Source organism: Coturnix japonica, chromosome 1 (genome assembly GCF_001577835.2).
Source record: "Coturnix japonica isolate 7356 chromosome 1, Coturnix japonica 2.1, whole genome shotgun sequence".
Taxonomy (NCBI): Eukaryota; Metazoa; Chordata; class Aves; order Galliformes; family Phasianidae; genus Coturnix; species Coturnix japonica.
Genome location: NC_029516.1, coordinates 120,098,090 through 120,119,902, shown reverse-complemented (window position 1 = coordinate 120,119,902; position 21,813 = coordinate 120,098,090). Strand labels below are relative to the sequence as shown.

At 45.2% G+C, this 21,813-nt stretch overlaps 2 protein-coding genes across 9 annotated transcripts in view; both read right to left on the bottom strand.

Moving 5' to 3' along the window:
* The window catches only part of NPAS2 (neuronal PAS domain protein 2), a 90,989-nt gene extending 72,162 nt beyond the window's left edge, over positions 1–18,827 (bottom strand). For 3 of the 8 annotated variants that reach the window (XR_001552316.1, XM_015850400.2, XM_015850407.2), the window contains exon 1: positions 17,291–17,394. Coding sequence is in view for 2 of the 8 variants with exons in the window: in XM_015850417.2 (XP_015705903.1) it covers positions 18,204–18,223 (20 nt within the window). In the remaining 6 variants the exon portion in view is untranslated. Of the gene's footprint in view, positions 1–15,642; positions 15,819–17,290; positions 17,545–18,203 lie in introns of those variants that run through there. The other 5 variants (XM_015850438.2, XM_015850423.2, XM_015850417.2 and 2 more) reach the window with 4 other exon arrangements.
* LOC107307013 (keratin, type I cytoskeletal 9-like) lies at positions 17,287–17,579 on the bottom strand. Its single transcript, XM_015850458.1, has one exon. The coding sequence runs from the start codon at positions 17,569–17,571 to the stop codon at positions 17,287–17,289; it is 285 nt and encodes a 94-aa protein (XP_015705944.1). The 5' UTR covers positions 17,572–17,579.
* Positions 18,828–21,813: the final 2,986 nt, after the last annotated feature.

The window sequence follows — 21,813 nt, the reverse complement described above, 5'->3', positions numbered from 1 at the left end:
GGGGGGGGGGGAAAGCACTTAATACTTTCATTTCTTTGTTTCCTCTTATTTTTTATTTATTTTTTAATAACCAGGCCACAGTCCAGGAAAAAAAGCAAGGTTTGCGGATATGTTTATCGACCCTTGCACTGTGATTTAGTAATATACATCAGCTGGTACTTACTCTCACATAAATGAAAACCCGATGAGGAAAGATATTGAGCACATGTTCTAAAATAAGTATATGCTTTAAACATGCTATTAAATTGCAGTACTTGTCTTTCCTCATTTTCTGGATTTTTCCATTTCCTTTCCTGGAGTTTTAATTCCTCTGGGGCATATAATAAAGTCCTTGCTCAGACAAAACTACTTTTCTATTTACTTTATGTCGAAAACTGCATGAGACAGTAATATCCTCAAGACCAGAAATTTCTTATCATTTAGGTCTACAAAATAACATTGTTTTTTCATAGAATCATGGAATCCTTGAGGTTGGTAAAGACCTCTCAGATCAAGGACAATTATGAAACATTAGCCATGATACATCAGCTAAATGTGTTGAGACTTTAACACAAGGTGAATGACCTAGAGCTGGAATTTGGTGGCCTTTCTCATTATTACTCTGTGTGTATTTTCTGTTTATCCACTGGGAATACTTGTGAGACACAGTCACTGTGATTAAGAAGGCCAGAATCTATCCCCATTGACAAAAGCTTATTTTAACACTTACAATTTCTTTTGTACAGCTTTTGCTTTGACTAGCAAGCACTTCATCAGGTGAGTCATCCCCTTTCACTGGGTCTAAAGCTTGCACAGTTTGATCTGTTAAGATTTATGGGCATGTATGCATATACCCCATTAAGCTACACCACTGAGGAGAAGGATACAGTGCTGGAATAACTAGAAACTCGCTGTGAGCAAGTAATATTAGAGTTGGGCTAGAAACACATTGTAAGCATGCTGGCAAAGGAGATGATTCCTCTGCAAAGGGATCAGAGCTGGGGCTGATATTCAAGCAGCTCTTTCTGGAGTTGAAATCAGAAGCCTGAAAGTGGTGTCCCAGTTTACCAGGCAATATAATGGGGAAGTGGGCCACACTGGGGAAGGACTCACTACCCAGTGGGAAAGATCTGTTGCCTCTGTGCAGAAGGCACTGGGGCTTTGTATTCCTATCCTACCTCCACCTTACCCTGATGACTGCAACAACGTTTTTCTGAGTGCAAAAAATATCCTCACAGATATACAAAATCATGTAATTAAATTGAAGCAGTTTAATTTTAAATTAAAATTCATAATGCCTTTCTGGAAGGTTGCAAAGCCAACCTAAAGTAAATGCTGATCAATTCTATTTTCTTTTTCTATTACTTGTCAAGTTTTTCTTTCATCTCACACTATGAACCAGAGAAATGCCTGAGTTTTTCCCTCAGACTTTGATCACTGCATTACCATGACAACAATGTATTTACTGTAGCTATAATGGACAGACTTAGATGTCAACTGGGTCCCTTGAAAGTCCATGGGGAGCTTTTGGTCTCCTTGTACCACAGTAAATGAAAGAATGATTCTCTCAACTGAAGAGCTATCTAACAGGTAACTTGTATTTGCTCTCAAATTCTGCCCGCTCTGCCAGCAGTGTCCACTGCCTTCCATCAGTCTTAAATCCACTGGTTGTTTTAATGATATGGGAAAATGGGTCAAACTTTTATTTATTGGCATGCTTTGTGCTTTGCTGACTGAAGACCATAATCCAACAAGCTAATGCATCAATCTGACAGGATGTGATGCATGGACATGGTGAAGGTGTTTACTGTTACTGTTTATGTTACTATTCTTTTCAGAGCATTACAACCTTGCACAGCAAAAGAGAAATATGTAAGGCTTTGTTCTTACACAGTTCACAACTAAAGGATGGTATTTTTTCACGTATGAAGGTTTGGTGCATAAAAATATATGATAGAAACAAGACCTATTATGCTCCTGAAGACATTGATACATGGGAGTAATCAAGTCACTTCACCAATAAAAAAACCTTTCAGCAGAAGAACAAGCTTTACACCTTACTGAATTACAAATACAATACAAAACAGCACATGTAACTCCTACTCAGGATGCAAGAAACAGCTTTGTTACAGCAAGCTTCTTAACATTTGTGTTTTCTTACAGTAAGGACTTTATGTACAAATAACAAAATCCCTTTTGCACAAGGTTCTGCAGGGAGTAAAGTATAAATACATATACAATTTTCCCACAATGCCTGTCAATCTGCTCCTAAAAGATGCAATTAGAAGATCAGAAAACAAAGTTAAAAGCCTGTTTGATCTCAAGAGTTTGGCTACATACTGACAATTTTGGAAATAATTCATATCAGAAAGAACTGTTGCAGCTTTATGTAGATCTGAACATGTACGACTTACATTTTCTCAGATGTAAAAATAGTGTGTAGTTCTTTAAAATGAAATTGTATCAGCAGTCATAAAGATGACTCCAGATACTAGTAGAGAAATTGTATGTCCATTAAAACCAGTTAACATTTTTTAATTTAAAACCTTGAAAAGCTGATTTAACCGTACCAAAACATATCACAGCATCAGAAACACCTGAAAATGAGCAAGAAAGTAGCATTGGGTGCTCAATATTTATCATTTCTCCAGTACATATATTTCAAAATACGAATGCCAGATTCTGTAGTAAATTTAATATTTTAAGCTACCTTTAAAGCTACATAAAGTCTTAGAACAAAGTTTTTAGGGAAATACTTTTCCATTAAACTAAATACACTTTTTTTCTTTGACCTGCCTCAAGGTCCACAAAGGACCCCTCTTTAAAACATACAAAGAGGGCCAAAGCAGTCAAACTACTGGAAAGTTGTGAAGAGAACAGAGCAAGACAGGCAATAACAGTGAATGGCCTCACTGCGGCCACAAAATTCTGTGTGATAAAGGCAAAAATTTGGTCACGCTGGAGTTCAAAGGAGCCAACATTTCATAGTAAACATGCTTTCCACTGCTTTCTTGGTGCAAAGTAGATCTGAATCCAGAAGACATTTATTCAAAATACCCCAATGTGAAGGAAACCATGACCCATAAATACATTTGTGTTGTACATATCCTGTTCTTCCAAACTATTTTGTGGGCCTATCAGCAGCCACAATAATGGAACTGGACAGTGCTGCTAGAGGTGGTAGCTGTTGGTCATTCCCATTCCCTGTCTGCATTACATACGCTGATTCTGTCCTTCATGGCCTGGCAGTGTTGTGCATAAAGTTCTCTTCTTAGCACAACTTTTGTGTCTTGCCACTTGAAGACAGTAGATTTTGGAACTAAAAACAAACCATGATCTTAATTTTCTTTTTTTTTTTTTTACTCTCACTCCCAAAATAAAGAAGCAATAATTTCAAGAGACAATGGAAGAGCTCCTCTACGCAAAGCATAGTTTGGTAAATGAATCTACAAAATGATCAAGATGAAAATCTGAAGTCTTGAGTGTTTTACTAAGGCTCATGTATCTGGCTGCAGCAAATGTGAATTTCATTTTGTAGCTAGGCTTGTCAGATCTCCCTCACCTCCTGCCTTTTCTAGCGAGTGACCTGGGTATAGTGCTTGCCTGGAAGCCTTGCAGGATCCCTCCATCTAGGAAAACTTCTTTCCGCCACACAGAACTTTCCCATAACCAAACCACTTGAACTGAAATTTTCCAGTCTGGTATCTTCCTTGAATTACAACTATTCCTGATTTTAGCCAAAACATTCAAAAAGGAGAGGTGGTACATTCTTGAGAAATGTTTCACTATCTTGCTTTGCAGGTGTGTGTGGCCTTTGCAACAAGGATATCCCCAGTTAAAAACCAACTGGAACCCAATGTTTAATTAAATTGAAGTTGCCACCCTGTTACACTGTTGACTCTTCAGAATTGGTTCAGGCCAGGATAAGTCAGCTTTGGTGGCACAGAATTGGTCTCGCGCTTGACCTGTCCCCCAGCTTTAGCCAGCAGTTGTGCAGTGACTCAGAACTGATTGGGAAATGCCAGCAAGTTAATATGACTTAAAATGACTGGTAACAAGAAACAGCAACAAAAATAAGCAAGCATAGTGCAATCATTAAATCATTAAGTACGGAATCATAACGAATATGCAGGAAGGGAATAAATTAAAATCACACAGGCAGGCTTAATTATACTATTTCCTAATTTCTGAGCGCTTGACTTTGCATCCATAGTGGTTAGCATTTAATGCAGCTTCTGCGAGCACATGACTTTGCTAGTGAAAATCCTCCTTACTGGGCATTGTTGTGACATTTCCAAAATACCATGAGACTTCCAGTCACCTCAGCTAACAAGCTCTGGCAGCTGCCATGGTCACAGGGCACCAATGCAGGTACTGATAAAGGGAAGCAGCAAGAGGCAGGGATGAGGTGCTCTTCCTATGGGCTTTGTGAGCATTTGCTAGCAGCAGAGAAGTGCTAAGTTTGCCAGCACTGGGTTTCCATTCCAGGTGCCCAAGTGGGCATGCAGTCCCTGTCTGTCCCTCTGGTCTCCAGCTCTTTCCACACCTCAGACTCCCCACTCAGTCCAGCCTCACATTTGAGGACAATCATCTGCTCATCCCTATTTCTGGCTTTCCAAGACTCAGGAACTTCCCAAGCAACTCTGTGCATTACTCCTTGCTTTCCAATCCCACTTCCAGTCACAGAATCACCCAATCCAACCCGAGTTGGAAGGGACCTCAAGGATCATGTAGTTCCAACCCCCCTGCCTAGCAGGGCCACCAAACATACACATTTACTAGATCAGGTTGCCCAGGGCCCCGTCTGACCTGGTCTTGAACACCTCCAAGGACGGGGCATCAACAACCTCCCTGGGCAGCCTGTTCCAGGGCTACACCTCTATGAGAACTTCCTAACATCCAGCTAAATTCCTCTTTTACACTTAAAACCATTTCCGTGTCTGCTTATTGCAGCGCCTTTCAAGAAGTTTACTCCTCCTGGGAGTAAGTTCCCTTCAGGTATGAAAGCTGCAATGAAGGTCAGCCCCGCACTTTCTTTTCTTCTCTTCTGCTTACTCTTCTCTTCTTTATTTTCTCTTCTCTTCTCTTCTCTCTCTTCTCTTCTCTCTCTTCTTTTCTCTTCTCTCTCTTCTCTTCTCTTCTTCTTCTTCTCTTCTCTTCTCTTTCTCTCTCTTCTCTTCTCTTCTCTTTCTTCTCCTTCTCTTCCTCCTCTCCTCTTCTTACTCTTCCTCTTCTTCCTCCTCTCTCCCTCTCACTCTCTTCCCCTCTTCCTCTCCTCCCCTCCTCCTCTCTTCCTCTCTTCCTCTCCCTCTCCCTCCCTCTCCTTCTCTCCTCTCCTCTTCTCTCTCTCCTCTCCTCTCCTTCTCTCTCTCTCTCCCTCTCTCTCCCTCTCTCTCTCTCTCTCTCCCCTCTCTCTCTCTCCTTCCTCTCATAACCAGCTCTCTCCTCTCCTCTCCTCTCCTCTCCTCTCCTCTCCTCTTCTCTCCTCTAGGCTGAACAAGCCCAACTCCCTTTGTCTGTTTGAGCAGTCTTTGCTCAGCTCAAAGATCTCCTTGGCTTCTTCTCCAACCTCTTTCTCCCCACTATGATGCATGCAAGTTTCCACCCTGACCTTCCTCCTCCCAGGCTCAGGTCTACATCTGTCCTCTTTCCAATGCTTTTCCTTCAGTTGGCCACAGAACATTCACTTTGCCACATCTCATACTGGGGGCTCCTTCTCCATCCCTCCCCTCTTGTTTCTCTCTACTGCCATGACCTGCATCTCAAAGCTCCTGGTCTCCCTTGCTCCACATTCACTCTCTGTATTCCCTCTCCTGCTGGTCATCATTTTCTCATCTTCATCTCTCCACTCACCAGCTTCCTTCAAGACAAAACACGGCCCCATTTATTTTGTCTTCCAGGTCACTCATGAAACAACATTTGTGGAATGCTGTAAGGTAACTTAAAGCCACCACAGCTCCAAAGGAAGTCCAGCTTCCCTTCCTTGAACCCACCACCACCATTTGTATGTCTGCACCATGAACCAGTTAAGGAAAACCCAACAGCTGAAAATTAACCTATCCATACACAGAACGGGTTAAATTTCAGCAAGATCAGCTTCCTAGTCTTGCCTACAGCTCCTGGAAAAGGGAAATAACAGAAACAAGTATTCAAATTTGGGAGTAGGATGGGCTCATCTTCTGGCAGAACAAGAGGTGTTTCACCTGAAATAGAATTCTCCAAAAGAAGCCTGGAGACTAGCTGGGAAACTAAACTAGGGGAAAACATCCAGCAAGTCATTAACTCCAGATTAAAAAAGCAGAAGAAAAGGTTGGCCAGAATGGAATTCCTTCCTACCTTGGATTCCCTATAATCTTTGAAAAAATACATGCTTCTCAGCTCCCATGCTACTGTGATGACAGCTCCCTTTCCACCCAACCCATCCCTGTTGCAGCATACGTGTGAGTCAGAGTGGGGAACTAGTCAGCCTTTAAATATGCACTTAATCTTTCCATATTCAGGAGAAGACTTAGATAAAATTCTGAGCAAATGGGTAATGAAAAGCACGTGCCTAAGTATTTACCTGAATAAAGTTGTTTTGTTGAATTTGTGCTGAAATGTCAAGCGCCTGTCAGGCACGCTCAGCATCTTCCCCAGCGCTACTGCACACAGAGCCTCTGCTATGATAAATGCTACCCTCCCATGGGGGATATTGTTTTTTTCCCAGAGAGTAGCCCAGAAGGAGAGGAGCCATCAGATCAATGATGATGCTTACCTCTTACACCCCTTGCTTTCCCGGACCAGAAAGGGGAGATCTAGAGACAAGATGAAAAACAAACTTTCCTAAGAGAGCCATGAGAGATTCCCCATCTCCCACATAGCCTTCCAGGCAGCCCATAACACAGTGAGGAGCTGTCTGTGATGCTTGCTTGGAAGCTCACAGACTGAGAGATGGAAAGTCACCAAGTGCAGGAGTCAGGTTCTTTATTGATGTCTCTTCCTTTCTGAGCTGCTTTGCAGATTGTCAGTGTACAGGAGGGATTTCAGACTGAGCGCAGCAAGCTGACCTTTTCTCATACGTGTGCTGGCTCACTGGGGAGAAAGCAGAATCATCTTCAGTTCGTGTGACTGAAGAAGCCGTGGATACTTTGGCTAGTTGGCCATTACTCATCATACTTGGGAGACCATGTTGTTTAAGCTGAGACTTCTGAGGGTGAAGAAGAAATGTTTCACATTTTACATTATCTCTTGAAAATATGAAAGCTTGCTGCAGTCCTTGGATACAATATTTATGAATTGGTCTTTCAGCCAAATCCACTTCTGCATAAGGATACACAGCTGCCAGTACCAAGAAGTATGGTACTTCCCAAATATATCTTTGCCATTTTTAAAATCACTCTAGAGGCTTGAAAATAGTATTTCTTTCTTTGTAAGTTAAATCTCTAGGTCTGGTGTTTCAAAGAGAGCCTGAAATTAGCCAGATTTTTGTGTTTGTTTGTTTGTGCACGAGAATAATTGATTAAATCAACACAAGCGTAACTGATTATACACTCTAAGAACAGTGCTGAGGAATTCAGCTGCAAAACGAGCGGCATTGTGAAGAGCTGTACCCAATTTTTGTGCTCGCATCTCATATATGGAATCCCCTCTCAATTACGCAGTACCAATTTTGAAACGTCTCGTTACCTTCCACCACTGGATATAAAAAAATTGCATAGAAGAATATTTAAACATGCATGACTTACAAAAAAATATCATCCTTCTTTCATTAACCAGCATGATGACCCTGTAGTAGTTCCACAGAGGGAAAAAATCCGCAGAGAAATATGGCAAGTCTAATGTCAGTAATGATGTTGCAAATACATATATTATAGACCAGACAAACAAAATGTGAATTCCAAAGTTAAACACTGAACTTACATCCCCAGGTACTCATATCCCCAGGTACTCTGAAAAATAACCTATCTTGAAAAGAAATGTAGAAGACTACCACATTTCATATTTGGTCAACAACAATAAATCTATTGTTCAGCTATAGTTTAAATCATTCTTTGGAAAAAGACAGTTCTGAGCAAAAGAAATAGCAATTGCATTAAAGAGGCAGTAATGCCTTTTTAACTGGCATTACACCGTGCATCTTGCCTGTAGTTTTCAATACATTTTAGGTTTTCCAGAGCAACAGAAAATTGGACACCGTGAAACAATATTTGTACCTTTACGAAAAGAGAAAATGTGTTTGCTTATTTGAGGAAGAATAAGCAACTTTGGCATTATGCCTTTTACATTTAAAGGGGATGTCTGGAGGAATGCAGATGCTAAGGAACTGTGAGCTGGTGGCATTACTTTGAAATTCTATGCTATCCATTAAGAAGGCACACAGTCTTTATTTACTTCACAAGCTTGAATGGGGTCTTTTGGAAAAGAATTTGAGTATCAGTTCAACTTGCAATAAGATAACAATGCTTAGCACTTTCAAAAGGCTTTCTGTCTTAAAACCAAAAATAATTAGTAGGTAGAAGTGAGAGAATGGCACTGCAGAGGCAATAGCAGGAACAGGGCATACAGGGAAGGCACAAGAGCAGCTGGAAGCAACACTGCTTTGCACAAGAAAATGACTCACAAGGCTCAGCCACCAAGGTGGATCAACATCCAGAAGAGGTTTCACCATGACTCCTCTTTCAGCCAGTCAGAGTCACAAAGGCTGGAAAAGACCTCCAAGTCCAACTGTCAGCCCACCCCCATCATGCCCACTAACCATGTCCCTCTATGCCACATCAATACGGCTCTTGAACACCTCCAGGACTGGTGACTGCACCACCTTCATTTGCAATGGTGTATTTAGCACAGCACAGTCCCCTGCTCGGTGACCCCCTCAAACACATGGTTGTGAATGCACCCATCGCTGATCAGAGCCTAGACTTCTCTATTAGGCTGCCCTACTTTGAAGACAAGAGAAGTGATGCACAAAGGCATTATGTTTGTGGTCTAAGCTCATATCGTTGCACAGTACAATTATAAACAAAATCTATCTATTCTGAGATTTCCAGTTTTGTTGCCATCAATAAAACCCTTTTTACACAGACTTTAAAATCCTGAAGTATTTTCTTCTGACTGCAATTCTGTGCCAAATATTTTTGTCATTTCAAAACCCAATTTACTGCTACAGCCCTGCATGAATGCTTCAGAGGAACTTTTAAGATCTTGCCAGAATACAAGGGAAGATTACTGAGATGGATTTTGTGCAAATAAATCTCTGTCTAAATCGCCAATCTTATAAACCTGAGAATCACCCTAAGGCAAGTACGTGGATATAAGCATCTATATGTAGAAGTAATCTGAAAGAGATAGTGGAATTCCTTGGTACATGCATGATCTATAGCAACTCTTAACATGACTGGAGTCAGTGAAGGTGGGGCTAGCAGTAGAAGTGAAAGAAGGAAGAAGAAAGGAAGAGAGGGAAAGGGGAGAAGCAGAAGGTTCTAACTGAAACAAATAATATAAAAAAAGAAGGTTCTCGTGGAGAAAGCTAAAGATTAAAATGATGTAAAAGAAGGAAAGAAACAGATAAAATAAAATAAAATAAACAAAAAAGGACAAAGTTTAGCCCTATTAGAAACTGAAGCCAGTAATTCTTTGTCAAACTAAACTTCCCTTGATTTCAGTGGGAGTTTTGCCTTAATGAGGACAGTAGGATAGGCACCAAACGCAGCTTTATTTCTATACTTGACTAACAGCAAGATACAGCAAGATATTGTATTGTTGAAAAAGACTGTGCATTTTTGAAGAAATATGGATATTAGGGACCAGGCAGTTTAAGTGTAATTGCCACAACCAGCTGGGATACATCATTGTGCATCAGTTTACAATAAAGCCCTTCATGCTGTAAGAAAGAGAAAAGATGAAAAAATGGAGTCATGTCACCTTGCAAACAACCAAATTAAAGGTCCAGAATCATTCCAGGAAAGTTTCCATTTACTTCAGTGACAGCTCTGAAAACAAACAAGATTCTTCGGTCCTTCTTATTAAAAAAATAATACAAATACAACAGTGAATACGAGTGACCTATTTATTTTGTATCTGCAATTGCTCTTGCTGAAATTGTTGGAAATGCACCCATGTGTTTCACAAAAGTATTCTCTGATTAGGCTGTTCTCAGGCAGAAAGACTAAGAAAGTGTATTCCACAGATGTTGCACTGATAGAGTGAAAACTAAATCGGTGAACAAAATACTCTTCTGACCTTGGTAACCAAAGATAAAGCGACTTTTAAAAGCCAGATGCTCATCTGATGAGCAAGATGAAGATTTTGGCTAAGTAGTGGTCTTAATGGTCCGTGAAGAAATCGTATACCTTTATAAATCATGAATTAAAGGAGCTCTCACCAGAAGAGTGTAATTGGGCTGTGGGTATGTCAAATGCAAAGCCTCCAATTTAAAACCTTTTACTGTTTTAGATGTCAAAACCAGGAACAGGCAAAATACCACAAGTAAAATCAGTAGAATTACCAATAAAAATAAGGCACTTTTTTTAAAATAAGAACTACAAATAGCAGAAAAACACCCCACCTCCACCTGATCACACACTAATACTCATTATCTACAGGACACTGCAAGAATATCAGTCTTATCCATGATATGAGAAATACTGCGTCAATTCTCCGTGACATATTAAGGAGAGTCATCCCACTCAAACCAACAAGTCCAAGATGTACTCATAGTTGGATTCATTCTGCTGATCAGACAACTGGCAATTCTCACGTACTGCAGTCACATCCACCTGTTGATTGAGAGATTACAGGTGGGAGCTTCCTTGTTAAAAGAGCCCTCCAGCTTAATGACTTGACACACCTAAGGGTGAATCAAGATAAAAAAGCTCGGGTTGAATCATCCATCAGCGACAAAAAAGGTAAAGTCAAAAAAAAATCAAACTCAATTATTATTGTTTGCGGGACTAAAATTATGTTAAAGAAATTCACTGCCATCTGTATGCTTGTTAAAGTTGATTTTCTCGATCTGGTTTTTCTTCCCTCCAATTGAACAGTATTGTCTATTTTTAAAGAAAATAAAAGCTGCTTGAATAATAATTTGTTTTTCCCAAGACAGAGGAAATCATAGTGATGGGCTTTAGGAATGGTTACCGAATTAGAAACAAGAATGAAAAACAAGTATTTTCCTGTTCAAGGTTTTCACTTTAATGTGTTTTTATTTTCAACTCGATTGAGTGCTGACTATAGAAAATTCAAGGCTACCAGGACATTAAGCTGCTCAACCGACTGAAAAGTTTGATGCTCTTTCTAAAAAGTGAAGCTTATCTGGGAAATGAAATCAGTGTCGTTGCTCCGACATAGCTCTTGGGAAGAGAAGTTAATACAGCTTATTAAATAATGTTAAATGGGATCCAGCAGGATCTGCAGAATCCAGGAGTGCTCTTGGAGCTCCTGCTTGCTCCCCAGCTGCTTATGCAACACCGCTCTCCCGCTCAGCGTAAGGGCCTGCCATTTGGTTACATAAGGCATTCCTTAAATACATACAGGCACTCATACAGTTCGATTACACGCTGCCTTTGAGTTTCATAGCAGCTAGCACAGAGGAATTTAAGAAATGACCACAACAACATGCACATTGCGCAATTTCAGGTTGTTTCTGTCATTTTCATATAGCAAGTTCTCATCTAGAAACTAGTATGTAGCACCAGCACAAGCTACGTGTAAATACTTTGACTGCTGCTTTTCTTTAACCAGTGCTTGAATGCTGTGGACAGGTGAAGAAAATGACTGTCATACAGATTCTTCCATTCTTTGGCTGGAATTTCAAAGCTTACTCTCTAACAGACAAATAAAACTAATTTCAGCACTCTCAGGCCAGGAAACAAGACCTCTGTGCCTCATACCCTCTCTCTGCTCCTGGGCAGCAGCTAAGGCTGGGGCAGGCTGTGTGAGGCATGTGGAAATACAACAGTCTCCTAGCAGAGACTCCTTCAGCCTGGCATTGTAGCTCAGTGTTCAGCGTCTCTTAGTGGAATTGCTTCTGTGAATGTAATTGCTCTCTGAACCCACTTGAACCTAAGGAGATAAGACTGCCATCCTTGGCATGACTGCATAGCTAAATAATAGGACACCAGGGAGCGAGCTTGAGCCCTGTACCCTGCTTTTCCAGCTCTGCTTAAGCTTTAGCTCACACCCTGGCTCTGCTCTGGAGCATATCAACCAGATTCCACAACCAGCTCTTTCCACTCAAATACACCATCACAGGGCAGGAGGGTGCAAGCCACCATGAGTTGCTTGTGCTGGGGTCCCCTATACACCTCATGTAGCAGAGCAGACACAGATGGGAAACCACCTGGCCCAGCCATGGCCAGCCACGATATCAAGGAGTGCATAGAAGAATACAGAAAATCAAATGCAGTATTTCCTGAGTATATTCACTAGGCTTCCAAGAATCTGCAGATCAAAGCTTCCTAAGCGACAGGCAGTGGTTTTGTATTTAATAGCCGGTGATGGATTTCTCTTCCATGAACTCATCCAGTCACCTCATTAGCTGATGTAACCTCTCAGCATCCACATCCTGTGGTGAGGATCTCGGCATTCAACCATGCTTCTCGAGGAGCCACCTCCCTTTGTCTCAGGCCCCACGACTGCCTGCTTCACCCGGTGCCCTCCTGGCTGTCTCTGACAGCAGTCACTCCCAGCTTGCCTCCTCCGTGCACTGCAGGATTTTACAGATTTCAGTTTCCTTTCCTGCCAATCATTGCTTTATTACCTTTGTCACTACTCATGCAGAAGCCGCATTGTTCCTCTGATCACCAGCCTCTGAATCTCTGAATCTCCTCGCTCCCGCCATATGCTTTTGGAATGGAAGAATCAACACATATAATCTCAAAGATGTGGGTACACCTATAGTTGCTGCAGCGAATTAATGATCCTCTTTTTTATTTCCATTGTTTTGTTTAGTTTTCTACACTCACATCCATATGTTGCTTGGAAAGTTTTCTGAGTTGTTTATGGAAGATTTTATCTAACTTTCTGCATCCTCACATCGACTCATGACAATGGATTTCTATGATTTTCTCCTGGGTAACATAGACTTTCTTTCATTAACTGTCAGTATGACATATTACATATGCAAATGCAAAACATATTACGTTCACTTGGCATGAGGATACTCAAAGAGAAAGGATGGTTTAGATGTCCAGGTAAATGCTGCTTTGTCATGTTGGCTCTTCTTCCATGTTTTGAAATAACTAAGAAGTTTCATACCTGAACTTCCAAATTTCCATTTTGATCTCAAGCCCATATAAACATCCTTCAGACTTTTTTTCCCCCATATGACAGAATCACAGAATCACAGATTGGCTGTGGTTGGAAAGGTACTTCAAAACCCATTCAGTTCCATCCCCTGACGTGGTTGGGCACCCACCAGCTGAGGCTACCCAGGGCCCCATCCAACCTGGCCTTCAGCACCTCCAGGGTTGGGGCACCACAGCTTCTCTGGGCAGCTGTGCCAGCACCTCACCAACCTCTGAGTGATGAATTTCATATAGAGGGACGGGACAAGGGACAACAGGAAGGTCCTGAGAGCAGACAGAAAAATGTGTGGCAATGCTAATGGATGCTAATGGATGCTAACAAATGTCCAAGCTCACCAGTGCCCTATATGTTGGGAGAAGTTTATTCTCCTGAAGCCACGGGTGAATTTTGTCTGGTGCCAAATTAAAGGCAGGCAGTATGCAAGAAACACAATCTGCCATGATTCTTGAATAAAGGAATAGAAGAGTCTTTCTGTTCCAAAGTGTTATTAAACACGACATTTGGGTTGGACTGACGCATGCATCATGGTTTGCCTCTAGGGGAAGAGACACAAGAAATGAAGTATAAAAAGCAGCTCATATCCCTCAATCCCCTAAAGATAGACGAAATTTTCATGTATTGGTAAAAGAAAGGTATGTCCCCAAACCCCTCAGCCCAATCTACCAAGATCCCTGAGCCATGATAAGAAAAATGCAAGGAGTAAACCATGTCTGCAGTTTCTCAGATGCTTCAGCACGAGCCTACAGGATCACATCACATCACATAGTCCTTCCTGCCCTACAACTGTTGCATGTCTGAAATCAGCTGGTGATACATCAATATATACATCCTGCATGGCACATAGCAGCAGGTCCCAACAAAGGGTCCCAAAAAAATGCCCTCATAATGCCACTACATAATAAATCCACCACCATCTCTATGCTCTGCTTTAACACTATTACATGGCATTTCCTTTGCAAATTTCAGTAATCAGTCTCAGAACAAGAAAGGCAGTCTCAGCTGATGCTGATTTCTGTTAAACTTCCAGCCTGAATTAAGTTAGCTAAAATACAAATATTTGCACGGCCTCAGCCTGGTTTCTCAAAAAGAAGCTGTAATAAGACCAAGGATCAACAGAAAGCTAAGCCAAATCCCAGAAAATGCCTGGTTTTCATACAGATAATGATCTCCCTGCAAAATTTGCAACTTGAGTGCATCTGTCCTAAGAGCCTGAAAGCAAAACATTGTTAAACACAAATGAAAGTTACTTAAATCCTAATGTCCAGCTTAGGAAGAAAGAAAAGCAGTAAAGTACTCATAAAATACACATTTGAATGCCATTCTCAGTTGTTTTACATTTACCGTTTACCAATTGTACAGAGACGCCATTTGTTTGCTCTAAACTTATGGCTGTGCAAAATGTCCTATCCTTAAAGAATGCCAAGCTACAAACTGGAACAATCAGCCACTGATCTTCATTTTCCTACTTTGAGGCAAATGTGTTATGATGCAGCATCAGCTCCATGATGACATACTGTTTTGTTTCCACAGGACATCGCTGTGTTGATTTATTCTTAATATACTGAGCTATAAATTCTTCCTGTGGAAAACCCACATCAGATTACTGCAGGATGAGATGAATCCTGGAGGTCCACAGCACAAAGGTGTAGTGTGAGACTTAATGGGGACAAACACAGCTGCCATCTCGTCTGTGGCAAAGCCCATGGCTAGAGGGATGTGGTGCATGATGAGCAACAAGAGCTGCTCCTCAGAGCAAGGAGACCAGAGACTGATAGAATCACACAATATCCCAAGTTGGAAGGGACCCATAAGGAGCATCGAGTCCTACTGCTAGCTCCATATAGCAACACCCAAAACTCAGACCATCACTGGATGGCAGAGCAGTTCACATGGAGGAAAGAAGTAGAAGCAGGGTCTGAAGAGAACAGAAGGCTGTGTGAGAGGGAAGATGAGAAGGACAAAGAAGTGGTAGTAACACAATCCAGTCACTGAAAGTCTGGAAACCACTGGTTTTGCAGGCCAAGATCTCTTGTCCCTGTCCACCACAAGACTCTCACTGTGTGTTTTTGTTCACCATTCCTTCTATGGGTCTGTGTTTTCCCCATCTGTTTCCATTTCCAGCCCTTCCTCTACACCTTGTTGACAAACTTTGTCATGTACCGACTCCACCAAGCCTTCTCACTTGATTCCAAGGTCCCTGCCGTTCACTTCCCCCACACCTCCATCACCAATGCTGCTTCTCCCCCCTAATCCCACGCTCTCTTTCCCCATGCATGCAAATGAAGCAGTTTCCCTTTCCTTCCCCACCCGGTCTCCATGCCAGCAGGCACATCCAGACACTGAAGCTACAGCCCCATGCCCCCTCCTTTTAGTGCTCACCACAGCAGCAACATCTGGGAAGAAGACCTGCGCAGGGAAGCCCATTCGGCCCTCCAGCCACAAGCAGAAGCGCTCCCATCCTTCCCAGGAAGACAAGCTCAGTGTGTCATAACAATGAGAGCATCTCCAGCAGTGCCATGGGCAAAGCCCCAAATGCCCACCACTTCCAAATTCTGGAAGATTTTCATAGGCTCAAAGTGACGCATACCCCCGTCACAAGGTTGATCCCGAGCCAAGTATCTTTTTCCTGCTCCAAAACACAAAGCCACAAGAATTCAACTGTTTCGATGAAAGTGTTTTTCAACAGAGCCAAAAAATACGCGGATTCACGGAGAAACAAAGATCAAGGTCTCCTAAGGCAGGATGGGATGTACCTAAACCATCTTTGTCAGATACGTGGTCAAAGAATGCAATTTCCTCTCACCACACTCTCAGAAATAGCTGAACCATTTTATCTGAAACTTCCTAAAGAGATTCTGTCTTCGGCAAATACTCAACCCGGAAAATGTCAGCCTACTTTTAAGCCTAGCAAATGCATAAGCACCTGAAAGCAGAGCATTGTATTAGAAAGCACAGGGTAATTTTAACTGTAGACAACATCTCTGCCTATGATAAAATAACAATACATTCGAGTGCTGGGCTAGAAAATGGGACAGCTGCAATTCCGCAAAGTATAACCTATGGGTTCAGCACTTCATACAGGCAGGGCAGCACCTTTATGAGTGAAGGAAGGCAATTTTAAGCATCCCTGCTGGCTACACGGGTCGGAGCAGGGCTCAGCAGGGCAGCGGGGCCACGTCTGCGAGGTGTGAGCACTGCTAAGTCAGCGTCAGCACACAGCCTAACGCCACGGAGCGACACAAACCAACACTCACTCAGAGGTGGAAGGGAGATGGCTTCCCGCTTCAAGATGCAGCCACTTGTTGAGCAGGCACTGAGAGCCTGGATAGAATCATAGCATCACAGAACGGCTTGGGCTGGAAGGGACCTCAAAACCCATCCATCTCCAACCTACTGCCGTGGGCAGGGCTGCCACGCACTAAGTCAGGCTGGGCAGCCCCGCAGCCACGAGTCCCGCAGCCCTTATGGAGACTCAGAGCCGCGAAAAGATTAAAGTTCCTCTGCCGGCCGCGATGCTCGGAGCCGCTCATTATTTCTGAGTCACTTGAGTGAAAGTAAGCTGCCGCCCTGCCGACAGCTACGGAGCGCCGAGTAAAGTTTATGGACGGGCGTGCTCCCTAATTGACAAACTGTACGGTGACCGTGCAGGAGAAGCCTCAGCTCACAAGTACCCGTGAAAGAAGCGCTGTGCTGCCGCTTAACGCTGCCTTCAACATTCCCCCATCACGCACGATGCGGGGAAGCGAGCCGGGGCTGGGTGAGCGGCTACAGCGAGCACCGCAACGCCTGCTCCCGTGCAGACGTCCCACCGGGCCTCAAGCCGAGATCCCCCCCGACCTTACCGCAACTTTTCCTCCCCCGCACCAGCGGTGAGAAGATGACCCCGCATCGCTCGGGAGTCCCGGAGACAACGGGAGATGCCCCGATCCCACCTCCCACCCTCCCCATCCCCCCGCGGCGCGGTGCCGGTGGGTTCCGGGGAAGGGAGCGGGCGGGTTCCCCGAGGGGCCGCGGGGCCGCGTGTTACCTGGGCTGCCGATGCTGCGGGAGCTCGGCGGGGAAGCCCCAGCCGCCACCGCCGCCGCCGCCGCCGCTGCTGCTGTCCGCGGTGGCCACCTGGGTGCCGGTGCCGCCGGGCTGGATGCCGCCGCTTCTCCGCTGCCTGCCGGTGCCGCTGCGGCAGCGGCCGCCGCTGCTCCAGGCGCGCAGGAGGCCGGGCTCGGGAGCCGGCAAACTCTTGGTCGCCGCCGAGGAGCCGGGGACGCCGCCCGCCTCGCTCCCGGTGCCGGGGCCGGTGCCGTGTCTCATGGTGCGCGGGGCCGCCGCATGCCGCGCTGCCGCCGCCGCCCCGGGCGCCGCGGGAGCCGGGCGCTCCGGGGCCAGGGGCTCGGCCGGCAGCGGGAGGCCGCCGAGAGCCCGGGCTGCCGCGGGGGGGCCGGGAGGCCGGGGACCGGGGGGGCCGCTGGCTCGGGCTGCCGCTGGTGCATTAAGTTAGACGCGCGGCCGGGAGAAGCGGGGCGGCCTCGGGGGCCGCGGGGCCGGGAGTTGACGGCGAAGTTGGAGCCCGGCGGGCGAGGCGGGGGGGTCCCCCGCCGGCCACCTCCATCCCCCGGCCGCCGTTCCCCGCTCTCAGCCGCCGGCGCTGGGGGGCCGCGCCCGGCGCCCCGCGCCCATGGGCGGCCGCGGGCCCGGAGGCTGGAGGCGGCCGATCGCCCGCGCCGGCTTCCCCGGAGCTCGGAGCCCGCGACCGAGAGCCCGGCTGGGTACGCGAAACGGGTCAGAGAAGGGGAGAGGGACCCCGGCTCCTGGCTGCCCCCTCCCCGCCGCCGAGAGCCCGGGCTTCGGGGAGGGTCGGGCCGGGAGGTGGGCAGCGAGAGGGCTGCGGAGGAGCTCTCCCGCCCCGGCTCCGTTTGCACAAGTGCAGGGAATGTTCCACTGACCTACATATTTTTCCAAACATACGTGACCTTTTTCTCTCTCTCTCTCTCTCTCTCTCTCTCTCGTTCTGTGGGAGGAGACAGGCGTGGATCCAAGAAAATGAGAAGCTGGAAAGAGAACGAAAGGGGAAGCAGGGGAAAAAAAAAATAAAACCTCAACCAAAAAACCCAGCCCTGAATCAGGGATGGCTTCACAGCGTCTCAAGCAAATCCGGCGTGCGGGCTACTGGACGGGTCCGGAGCGGCATCCCCGCTCCCGCACTGCCGGCTGCCCCCGTATCCCATATCCCCACATCCGCATGTCCCTGTATCTCTACATCTCTATATCCCCATCTCCCTTATGTCCCTACATGCCCCCATCCTTACATCTCCATATCCGTATATCCCCAGATCCCTAGATCCCTACACCGCCGCATTCTCACATCCCTACATCCCCTTATCACTGACCCCAGGACAGTGCCGTGGGACCCCCGGCGGGGCAGCATCCAAGTGCAGCCCAGCCCAGCCTCACTCAGCGGCCGGGGACATCCCCCGCCCGCAGGGGACACCCCACGAGCTCGGAGTAAGTCCCGGCCTCGCCAGGCACAGGCAGTAAGTCCCGATGTAGTTATGCAACGCCGCACCGGCAATTAGAGCAAAACCTTGAGAGAGAGCTCTATTTTTTTTTTTTTACCCCCCAAAGTAGGTCATTCTTTTTATTCCTCTCTTTGCATCATTTCTTTTTTTCTTTCTTTCTTCTTATTTTTTTTCTTTTTTCTTCCAATTTCTCCTCCTGAAAAGTAGCCGGTCAGAGATAAGGAACGTGTCAGAGCTGGGTAGCACACTCCCTCACTGCCCATCCCAATGGCTGGGAGCGCAGCCAGGGGACAAAGGAGCTGGGCAGGAGAGCACCTCCAAGCCATGCTTCCCTCGTCCCCCTGCCACCATACCCTGTGACTACGATCCCCAAAGCACACGGGAATTGTTACAGGAAACTGTCACACTCTTCTGCTGAGCGCCTTCACACCATCTTTTCTCCAGCGGGTGTGACTAATGTTGAAAGGGTAAAGTTGTTTACTTTTAACCAAGATTAAATAGAAAACTTTGCAAAGCTCCTCCCTTCCGTTGGATGGAACCCAGCAGTTTTTTTCCCATTTGGAAATTGTCAAACAGTGGTTAAACAATCCTTTGGCAAACAAGTAGCACCCGAGGGAATAAAGCATCAGATACATGGGGAGTGGAATAAAAGAGATCGCTGTTCTGGAGGTATTTCTCTTGTGTTGCACAATGAAGTATAACACATCATCTTCAAGCCCTGTAAGGGTAAAGAAAATGACCCTCCTAGGACAACATACCAAACAAAGTGATGTTTTGGTCCTGTTGAAAGCATCTCAAAACCCTGCCCCAAAACCATCTCCAAAGATGACAAAGGGAGCATCCCGAGGACAGTACCACAGTGGGAAAGGCAGCACTGGGACATGCATGCAAAACTGTAGCTGCGTTGGGTTTTAATGCATTCCCCATGAATTTGTAGTGCCTTCACTGCACAGATGGGAAGTGAATCTGGCTAAGGTTTATTTCTTCATTCATCCCCTTAGGTTACTGGTGTGTACTTGAATTACGGCCACGGCCAGCAGGTTGGCTGGAGGCAAGGCAGGGTTTTCCCATCACATACCTGAGCCTGTTGTGAAACAGCAACTTCTCCAAGTCCATGGACCTTCCTCCCATCCAGCTGCCAATGGAAAATAACTGGATGCTATCGCTGCTGTGTTTGGTTTGGAAGCCAACCAAGGGACTCTGCTGGGTGCCACATATAAGAACACTGGGGAAAGAGCCCAGTATTCAATTTTAAGTCTGAAATCGTTTTATAATCACAAAGTACTGGTAAATTGCTTCTCAGCCAACAGGAGCCTGCAATCCCAAGTCACAATCCCTTTGTTTCAACTAGAATAGGCTGGCCAACCACAGCATCCCAGAAAAGATGCACTGAGGCTACCAATGGACTGCCATCCACCAGATAGGTGCTTCATACAATCATACAATTACCCAGGTTGGAAAAGACCTTGGAGATCATCCAGTCCAACCGCAGCCTAACCAGAACCCTAACTCTAACAACCCTCTGCTAAATCATATCCCTGAGCAACTAAATCATATCCCTGAGCAACTAAATCATATCCCTGAGCAAAAAAGGTGCCTCCCAAGGTAGGAGCCACAGGGGGAGTGGGAGATGACAGCTGCTGCCCCCAGGACATAACTGCTCCAGTGATCTACACATGGAGCCTACTTTTGGGTTGGTGGTTGAGCAAGGAAAAAGGGCCCCCAAATAAACGTCTTGTGATCAGTGTCAATTGTGCCACAGTCACTGTGGGAGAGGGGGCGTGCTGGAAAAAAAGAAGCCTCCAAGAGAAGGCCAGTTTACATAGAATATGGTGCTGTTCTCTGATGTTTACAAGTAAGAGGAGATGAGCAAGAATTAATTTAATCAACATTACCCTTGCATTAATTAGTGTGCAGGACAGACAGATGTGGGGAGCTTCTTCCCTGTGTAACGCACTTCTGTAACCAGTTCTTGCAGGGATTTCTACAGAGAGAAGCAGTCTTTAGAGGATGAGCATTATTTCTCATTCTGCAGCTTGCAGGTTCCTGGGAGAGGGAGAGGCATAGTTATCACCTGGCAGTACGCCCCTGAACCAGGTGCTACAGAGAAATGGGAGCCAAATGCACCCTACCGTTGCTGCCCCAAGTGCTCTAGGAGGATGTTTGATGAATCCCCATCTCTGTGCAGCTAGGAAACCAAGCTGCCTGTTTTCCTTCATGGTTATTACAAAATAAGAGCCAATGTGTTGATTTGAACTTAGCTTAGCCAGGTTTATTTTGAAGGAAAAAATGTATCTATTCCGAAGGGTCTTCCTGGAAAGACTTAGCCTTATGTACAGCCTACCCGAGAGTTTAATTCTTTAGTTTATTCAAAAGAGGGTGTGCAGGTTTTCTTTAAGTCATTAATGCTAGGAGGAGGCAGGAAGAAGGGCTGAAAAATCAGTGACTAAACCATGAATAGATTTCATGTCTGGAAGGGTAGGAATTGTTTCTGGTTATGTAGAAAGCCCTGAATCCTATCACTGCTCAGCAATCTTGTCAAAACTGCAGGCCGAATGTCTGCAGCCTTCCTGTGAATCAAATCTGTTCTGCAGCACAAGCTAAACATATGCACTCAGCTGCTGCAGAGCAATATGTGTACCAGCCTGGAGAGCCCAACCTCAAGGCTGTAGAAATAATCATTTCTGGTGTGGGATGGACAAGATGGTCCCCTTACCCTCTGGTTGTCCTTTGTTCCTGTCAGCCCAGTGCTATGCTCACTTGTGCTGAGATGGGAGCACACTTCATAGCAAAGTCTTGGTCCAGAAGGACTGCACTGGTTAACGTAAACAAGGAACTGTGCCCTGACTGTACCTTCGGAGAAAGGCTCTGAGCTGAAATCAGGCTGCTAAAGCTTGGACAGCTTCAAAAGATTTTCAAGAAAGCGAGTTTCAAACTCAAATCTAGCAGTAAAGGATCTATTTCTCTCTGGAAGCCTCAGTGAGACAAAAGGTAATGAAGGGTTGCAGTGCAATAACTGAAATAAGTACAACTGGGA

What these genes read in the sequence shown, in the direction of transcription:
- LOC107307013 (XM_015850458.1), bottom strand. Translation starts at nt 17,571, where the DNA reads ATGAGACACGGCACCGGCCCCGGCACCGGGAGCGAGGCGGGCGGCGTC.